This window comes from Eurytemora carolleeae, unplaced genomic scaffold (genome assembly GCF_000591075.1).
Source record: "Eurytemora carolleeae unplaced genomic scaffold, Eaff_2.0 scaffold1336, whole genome shotgun sequence".
Lineage (NCBI taxonomy): Eukaryota > Metazoa > Arthropoda > Copepoda > Calanoida > Temoridae > Eurytemora > Eurytemora carolleeae.
In genome coordinates, this window is record NW_019398176.1 from 78,592 (window position 1) to 88,006 (window position 9,415).

At 31.1% G+C, this 9,415-nt stretch overlaps 1 protein-coding gene across 2 annotated transcripts; it reads left to right on the forward strand.

Annotated features, from left to right (window-relative positions):
• Positions 1-4,724: 4,724 nt before the first annotated feature.
• LOC111716946 (zinc finger protein 64 homolog, isoforms 1 and 2) lies at positions 4,725-8,862 on the forward strand. 2 transcript variants are annotated; one of them, XM_023492461.1, is made up of 2 exons: positions 4,725-4,931; positions 8,184-8,862. In XM_023492461.1, the coding sequence occupies exons 1-2, from the start codon at positions 4,745-4,747 to the stop codon at positions 8,831-8,833; spliced, it is 837 nt and encodes a 278-aa protein (XP_023348229.1). In that variant the 5' UTR covers positions 4,725-4,744; the 3' UTR covers positions 8,834-8,862. The 2 variants fall into 2 exon arrangements, with proteins under 2 accessions (XP_023348229.1, XP_023348228.1); XM_023492460.1 differs by lacking the exon at positions 4,725-4,931 and adding an exon at positions 5,999-6,439 and having other exon boundaries at positions 8,097-8,862.
• Positions 8,863-9,415: the final 553 nt, after the last annotated feature.

Consider the following 9,415-nt stretch of genomic DNA (forward strand, 5'->3'; position numbering starts at 1 on the left):
TTTAAACTTTCTTTTAGACTACAGTCATCTTCGTTTATATCATTACAATGAAGACGACTTTCTTTTTCAATTTATGATTTCTACCAAGCTTGATCAAGCAGCATGGTTGCATATAAACATGGAAACAAAGCTTCTCTTTGTTTACTTGTAAACTTGTAATTTGAGAAAAGCTTGTTATAAATCAAAACTTAAACAGAAAAGTCGTCTTAATTGTCTTGATAAAAACGCCGACCACTGTATATTGCTCACAAAAGGTCTAACAGTTATGTGAAATCATCTCCAATAACCAAAAGTGTTTCTTTAAAATTAAAATGGCCGTCGCAAATAGGGTTCTAATGAAAATAAAATTGTATAAGTGAAAATGATTACTTGGAAAACGTTTGATTTGCTGAAACTGGCTTTAGTAGAGTAAATAGTTTTTTTCCGAAACTATTAAAATTTTCAACATTTTTTAACTCTGTTCATGAATTTGAGCCCGAGTTTTCAGAACGATTCTGTTGATAAAAAATAACCAGTTCATTACATCTATTTACCTGTATGATTTTGTAAACTTTTCATTTTCACTTCTACTTGTGATTTTTCCCTCTAATTATCATTTAAACCCATTTTTAATTTTAGTGAAAATTCCATTTTGAAAACTTCTAGAAAAGAACTATTTTGGTTCTTGAAAATGATTTTAGAATATTTACCCAATTATTGCTCACAAAAAATTTGACTTTGAAGATACTGTAGTGTACTGTAGTGTACTTTACAGTGCTGTACTATACTTTACTGTACTATGCTGTACTGTACTGTACTTTACTGTACTGTACTGTACTGTACCGCACCGTACCATACTGTACTGTACTGAATTTTCCAATCTTGTAACTAGCAATAATGGTTGTCACTTGTCATACCTGCTGGTCTGCGCGGCTATCTTTCCCAAATCAAATTTCATTTCTTTGTAGACAGGCGCGTACACAGGATTTTAGTCAGGGGGGAATTTGAATTGTTTTGTTCAAAAGTCAATAAACACCATAAAAATACACCAAAAAGACTTCATTTTTGGGTGGTTACTAACCTTATAGAGTCTATAAATTATTCCTTTGCTCGAATAACTAACTATTTAACTTTATAAATTTATCAGTTAACTCCATCACAGCTAACTAAGGCAATAATCACAGCATCATTAAACAAATTATATTTTTACTAATAAACGAGATTTCTTCTGTTCTTCCGAATTCGAAAATTACCTTTTTTTCTTTTAAAAGAGATGGCTATCTAATTTAGTTTGAAGTATCTTAAAATTTTGTATTAACAGTGAATTTAGAGAAAACCATAGTCTTTGTCATTGTCAGGTGTTACTTTTTAAAATTTGTTTCGTTTTAATTTTGTATTCCCCCCCCCCCTGTGTACGCGCCTGTTTGTAGACAAAAGTTAAGTAAAAACTTCCGATGTATAATATTCAAAGAGTTATTGGTCGTTAATTAACGAACTGGTGGTGTCCCTCCCTCCTTCTATAGAGGACATGTCTGATTCACAACGGTAGCTCTGATTATTGGTTACAGAGTAAATTGTGTTTATCTCTAAAATTGTGTTCAATTTATCGGAAAACTGAAGTGTACTTTGTGAATAGTTTTGTCCAACGCCACGCGTGAAATTTTGTTTTTGTTTTGTTTTAAAATGTATCCAAAGAGAAAATATTCACAAGCTTGAAAATTAGAAGCGCCCTAAAAGTCAAGTTTTTAAAATAAAACAGAAGGTTTTCAATTATAGCAAGAGTCTGCATTAGGGTTTCCAGTCGTAATTACGCGAAACACTTTCTTTCACTTACGGAGGAGCATTACGCGAAATAACGTGCTAATTACGTATACGAAAGAAAGTCTAGTTTCGCGTAATTAAGGTGAAATTACGTAATACGAAACCATTCTGTTATGTAAAGTACATATTAATTCTCCGAAATGAATATATAGCGGGAAAGTATGTGAAAGGTGAATTTTCGTGAATTATAGCCGCGAAATATTTATAAAACTATATAATTTTATTTTGAGTGATCAAAAACAAACTAGAAATAGTAAAAATCACAGCAAAAATATTTTCCCATGCATGTTACCCATTACAATAACATTTATTGTTTTTTTTTTTCAATTTTACTCATTTTTTTTAATAATAGGTTGATAAACTTACTTTATCACCCAACAATGAGAAATATTAGATGCTAAATATGAAATCTTAATAGTAGGGTGATAAAGTTACTTTTTCGTCCTGTTGAAGGGCAATAAAGTCACTTTATCGCCCAACAGCGGCCAATATTGGGTGTGACAAATTCCCTAAAAATTGAATAAAAATTATAAAATCCCAAAAATATTTTACACTAAATATAATCATTCTCACAAAAATATATATAATTGTAAACAAAAACGATTTAATTTTTAGATAAACATGGTGATATATTTATAATTTATTTACATATATTTCGTAAAAATCTAGGCTGAACATTATGCAATGTAAGATTTAACATAATAATAAAGATCTGATTAATATCAATAACTAACTGCATAAAGTTCAAAATGGCCTAAAAACATGCAAACACACTTGTTCCACTGCTCTACTTTATAGATTTAAGATTAATATTCAATCTTTTATTATTCAGGAGAATACTTGGCTCAATTAATTTGATCATCTGCAATCTTAACCAAAACCAATGAGAATCAAGAAGAGTAAATATGAATATCCATGTTCTCGATGTGACTGTGTTGCATCTCAAGCAGGTAACCTGAAGATTCATGTTGAATGTAAACACTCAGAATTGAAATATCCTTGTTCTGAATGTTAATTTTTTTGAAACTACAGCAGCAAGAAATCTGAGGAGACATGTTGAAAATAAACACAAAGAAATGAGCTAAACATGCTCACAATGTAAGCATGCTGCAACTAGTGCAAGTGATCTAAAAACAAAAATTGAAAATGCATGAAGGAGTGAGATATCCTGGCCCTGAATGTGAGTATTTTGCCAGTCGAACAAAACAACTGAAGATTCACATTGAAAAAAATTCAAACTCAAATTCACATTCCAATTTAAATTTATTCAAATTTTGTAAAAAGGAGCCGTAAAAAGATGTCAATATAGAGAATTTCTAAGGAGTAAAATCATAAATCCGGAAACAAGAAGTATAGTTAAGAGGGAATTAATGGCAAATCTTACAGAAAGGATGGTTATATATAAATTTTACTAGATTTAAATATTGAATTGTTATTTCTGTTATTATGATTATTCTGTAAATACAGTTGACAGATTCATATGATAAACACTTTATCTAAAATAAAGAGTTGACCGAAAATTTATGCTTGCAGTTAAACAATTTTTTTTTATTATTTTCATTTGTTCTTCCTTCCTTTTTTGTCCAAAATTGCAAACTTCATGAATAAACAGATGTCTTAATAATATTTTAAAAATGCTCATTATTAACATCTTACAGCTTGTACAGGGTGTCCCAATAAACATGGGAACAATATGACCACTTCTATGTCGTCTTTATTCCAAGCAGGATTATTTCGTAAATATGATTTTTTAGTAACTGCAGTTAAACATTTAACACTGAAAACTGCTAGTCTCGGGATTTCAACAGAGATTTTAGATTTCAACAGGGATTTTAGAAAATTTGTCCACATTCAAGTTAAGTAAAAATCAACAATACTGATAAAACGTTTAATATCTCCGTCAATTTTAAAGATATAAAGAAGGTTGACCACATTTTGGAAAGCTTGTTAGACGTTTAATTTTTAAGTCATTTATCAATTATCATAACATAAAGATGATATTCAAGTCATCTCTCAATTCTCATGATTATTGGGACACCCTAAAGTATATTTAAATTTATCTAAATGTCGTTTTTCATCATATAACTGAAGGATCTAAATGTCGTCTTTCATCATGGATCAGCTATTACTGGCATTTTTTAATGATCAGCTGATCATATATGTTTTAAATACTTTTTTAGCTTTATGATGATTTAGATCTAGATGTTTCTTTTCAGACTTTGTAAAAGTTTTTTTTTAAAGTAATTCCCCCCAAAATGACCTAACTTCTTGGAGTACAAATTATTTTAAAAGAGGGGGGGGATTTTTAAGAAAATATACACCCCTGTGGTTTTTCCCAATTAAATATTTCCTCTTTCTGCCAACACTCTCCATTACGCTATTTTCTATTTTATGTAATTTTTACACAAACAAACTTTATAAGTAAAAATAGTTTATGTTTATCTATAATCCAGAAAAAAACCTGGAAAATGAAATGAATTTTTTTTAATGAATTTATTATATTGAATTCGAAATTATACAGGTAATTACAAAAAAAAATAGTGTAAAATCAAAATACAAATCATTTGCAATGCAAGAGGTATAAAAATACAATCAAAACCTACCTACAAATGTGGTTGTTTCCTTTTGAGATGAAACATAAGATGCATGCACTGATACACTCTTGTTGGAACTGATGTGAGAATTTTTATTAAAACTTGAATTTTTATTCACACATTTAAAAATTTCCAACTCATACAACCTATGAATAGTTTAATTTTATCTAAAAGTTAACATCAATTACCAATGTGTTTGGTGTGATATGCTTATATGATAAGTTTTGATTTGATATATTTAGTGAACAAATTTTTTGTGGTACTCCACAGGTTTTTCTCGAATATTAATATTCTAATATTTCAGTTTGTTAATAATGTTCACATAATTCATAAATCAAATTTATCAATTTATGTCGTCTTTTTCAGGAGAACACGTGGATCAGAAATTTGATCCTCTGCAATCTGAACCAAAGAAATTCAAGAGGGGTAATGATGGATATCCATGTAATGATTGTGAGTTCGTAGCTTCAAGAGCTGATCATTTGAAGAGACATGTTGAAAATAAGCACATAAGAATAAGATATGCTTGTGATGAATGTGAGTATGTTGCAACGAGAGCAGATAATTTGAAGGTTCATGTTGAAAATAAACATGACGGAGTGAAGTATCCTTGCTCTTACTGTGAGTATGCTGCGACTACAGCAAGTAATCTAAAGATTCATGCTGAAAGTAAACACGAAGAATTGAGATATCCATGTCCTAAATGTAAGTATGCTGCGACTACAGCAAATAACCTGAAGATTCATGTTGAAAGTAAACACGAAGGAGTTAGATTAGGAGTTAGTTAGGAGATAGATGTGCTCATTGTGAACATGCCTCTACTACAGCAGGTAGCCTGAAGATTCATGTTAAAAACAAACATGAAGGAGTAAGATATCCTTGTTGTCATTGTAAGTATACCGCAACTACAACAAGTTACCTGAAGAGACATGTTGAAAGTAAACATGAGGGAGTAAGATATCCTTGTTCTCAATGTAAGTATGCGGCAACTACAGCGAATTACCTGAAGATTCATGTTGATGTTAAACATGAAGGAGTAAGATATCCTTGCTCTCAATGTGAGTATGCTGCAACTACAGCAAGTAGCCTGAAGATTCATGTTGAAAAAAAACATGAGGGAGTAAGATATCCTTGCTCTCAATGTGAGTATGCCGCAACTACAGCAAGTTGCCTGAAGAGACATGTGGAAAGTAAACATGAAGGAGTGAGATATTCTTGTTCTCAATGTGAGTATGTTGCAACTCAACAAAGTGTCCTGAAAATTTATGTTGAAAATAAACATGAAGGAGTAAGATATCCTTGCTCTCAATGTGAGTATGCCGCAACTACAGCAAGTTACCTGAAGAGACATGTTGAAAGTAAACATGAAGGAGTAAGATATTCTTGTCCTAAATGTAAATATGCTGCAACTCAGAAAGAATCTCTGGAAAAACATTTAGAAAATAAACATAATTGAGTTCAGATATTTCTGTTCTGATAATGCTGCCAAGGAATTGCATACAAATTTACCATGACTGGGGGCTATCAAACTTTAATTTTTTTGGTTTTGAATTTGTGGAAAATTATGTCACATAATTAAAATTTTCTAATCTTAATGTCACAATTGTAAGTTATTTTTGATTTTAATCGTTTGAATTTTTTGTTTCATTTTGAAAACTTATTTTAAATAAATTTTATAGTTGTTTGTGTATTATCTATAATTTGGTGGTATAAACAAAATCGCTTAATTCTCAGAAATTAGTAAGTTCAAAAATCTCTGTTCTGATAATGCTGCCAAAGAATTGCATAAAAATTTACATTGACTGGGGGCTATCATCAAACATTTATTTCTTTTGTTTTGAATTTGTGGTTCAGACAGAATAGACATGTTATCATTTTAATGAAGGAAATGGTGTCACATATGTTTATTTATTTTTCAGATAGAATGGCAGAGATTATGAAGAAAGAAGTATATGTCAAGGAATCTGAGATAACCTCAACTGTAGAGGATAAATGTTTTAATATACCTGAAGAAGATATAAAGCTGGAAAATACAGATATAAAAGGTAATCTTGATAAGTTTACTATTCTTAAAGCATAGAAGCGCTTCGTGTTTTTAGATGGGGGAGGGGGTTGTGAGGTGTGTATGTTTAGTGTTTACATAGTGATGATAAAATATTTGAAACTTTTACTAAGCCTTGAAAATTTATCTTCCCAATATATGACTACTTCTATGTCGTCTTTATTCCAAGCAGGATTATTTCGTAAATATGATTTTTTAGTAACTGCAGTTAAACATTTAACACTGAAAACTACTAGTCTTGGGATTTTAACAGAGTTTTTAGGAAATTTGTCCACATTCAAGTTTAGTAAAAATCAACAAAACTGTTAAAACGTTTAATATCTCTGTCAATTTTAAAGATATAAAGAAGATTGACCACATTTTGGAAAGCTTGTTAGACGTTTAATTTTTAAGTCATTTATCAATTATCAGAACATAAAGACGATATTCAAGTCATCTCTCAATTCTCATGATTATTGGGACACCCCAAAGTATAATAAGATTTATCTAAATGTCGTCTTTCATCATGGATCAGCTGTTACTGGCATTTTTTCATGATCAGCTGATCATGAAATCTAGGTCGGAATATACGCGGCATACATATATGTTATCTTTATAAATACTTTTTTAGCTTTATGATACTTTAGATCTAGATGTTTCTTTTCAGACTTTGTAAAAGTTTTTTTTAAAAGTTGAATCTATTTTTCAGATAAAATGGCAGAAACTACTATGGAAGAATTAAATATAGAAAAGTTTGAGATAAAAGTCCCCAAAGAAGTTTGGCGCGGAGAGATTAACCTTCGGAACAAGTTTAATAACCGCTTTCCCGCCTCCCTGAGTTTGCACGAGCCTGGACTGAGGTGCAACTAAGGGGGTGAGAGGTTTCGTGACGTGCGGGGGTACTTGCCAGGCTCTCTTAATTGTGTTGACAATCCCTTTATTGAGATACTTGCAGATCCTAAGATACGGTCCCACAGGATAGCGTGGGATAGAATTGTCGGCGGCGACTAGATTCTCAACAACTTCCTCAGTAACACTACCCCTTTCATCCCTTGGCAGACTTGACTTAACCCCTTCAAAGCTCTCAATATCAGACCGGGGTTCAGGACAAGTAGAAGTTGATTGTAAGTTCCGTATACCTAATTCACAACAGTACCTTTAAAACTTTTATTTATCAGTTCACTAAAGTGCCTTTTAAAACCTTTATTTATCGATTCACAACAGCAATAAAATATAATCTCCAAATCCTGCAAAACCTGCTAAACCTAGAGTTTTCAAATCCTACTAAACCTGCTAAACCTAGAGTTTCCAAATCCTACTAAACCTAGAGTTTCCAAATCCTACTAAACCTGCTAAACCTAGAGTTTCCAAATCCTACTAAACCTGCTAAACCTAGAGTATGAATTTTTATTCACACATTAAAAAATTTTCAACTCATACAACCTATGAATAGTTTAATTTTATCTAATAGTTAATATCAATTACCAATGTGTTTGGTTTTATATGCTTATGATAAGTTTTGATTTGATATATTTAGTGAACAAATTTTTTGTGGTACTCCACAGGTTTTTCTCAAATATTAATAGTCTAATATTTCAGTTTGTTAATAATGTTCACAAAATTCATAAATCAAATTTATCAATTTATGTCGTCTTTTTCAGGAGTACACGTGGATCAGAAATTTGATCCTCTGCAATCTGAACCAAAGAAATTCAAGAGGGGTAATGATGGATATCCATGTAATGAATGTGAGTACGTAGCTTCACGAGCTGATCATTTAAAGAGACATGTTGAAAATAAGCACAAAAGAATAAGATATGCTTGTGATAAATGTGAGTACGTAGCTTCACGAGCTGATCATTTAAAAAGAAATGTTGAAAATAAGCACATAAGAATAAGATATGCTTCTGATGAATGGGAGTATGTTGCTACCAGAGCAGACAATTTAAAGGTTCATGTTGAAAGTAAACATGGAGGAGGGAGATATCCTTGTTCTCAATGTAAGTATGCTGCGACTACAGCAAGTAATCTGAAGAGACATGTTGAAAATAAACATGAAGGAGTAAGATATCCTTGTTCTCACTGTGAGTATGTTGCAACTCAGCAAAGTAACCTGAAAATTCATGTTGAAAATAAACATGAAGGGGTAAGATATCCTTGTTCTCAATGTAAGTATGCTGCAACTACAGCAGGTTACCTGAAGATTCATTTAAAAAATAAACACGAAGGAGTGAGATATCCTTGTTCTCAATGTGAGTATGCCGCAACTGAAGCAAGTAAGCTGAAGAGACATGTTGAAAGTAAACATGAAGGAGTAAGATATCCTTGTCCTGAATGTAAATATGCTGCAACTCAGAAAGGAGCTCTGAAAAAACATTTAGAAAATAAACATAATTGAGTTCAGATATCTCTGTTCTAATAATGCTGCCAAGGAATTGCATACAAATTTACCATGACTGGGGGCTATCAAACTATAATTTTTTTTTGGTTTTGAATTTGTGGAAACTTATGTCACATAATTAAAATTTTCTAATGTTAATGTCACAATTGTAAGTTATTTTTGATTTTAATCGTTTGATTTTTTTGTTTCATTTTGAAAACTTATTTTAAATAAATTTTATAGTTGTTTGTGTATTATCTATAACAAAATCGCTTAATTCTTAGAAATTAATGAGTTCAGTTATCTCTGTTCTGATAATGCTGCCAAAGAATTGCATAAAAATTTACCATGACTGGGGGCTATCATCAAACATTTATTTCTTTAGTTTTGAATTTGTGGTTCAGACAGAATAGACATGTTATCATTTTAATGAAGGAAATGGTATCAAATTCGAAAATTGTTTTTGACACATGATCCGATTTGAGGAATGAAATAAACACAAACAGACATGAGCGGCTTAGTCCAAAGAGCTTTAGTCTATATTGTATCAATATTTAAATTCTGTGCATAAATTAAATAACCAAAAACAGATGAGCAAGT

What these genes read in the sequence shown, in the direction of transcription:
- LOC111716946 (XM_023492460.1), top strand. Translation starts at nt 6,274, where the DNA reads ATGAAGGAAATGGTGTCACATATGTTTATTTATTTTTCAGATAGAATG. An exon ending in GGAAAATACAGATATAAAAG is followed by an intron (nt 6,440 to 8,096) that starts GTAATCTTGATA and finishes CGTCTTTTTCAG; the next exon opens with GAGTACACGTGGATCAGAAA.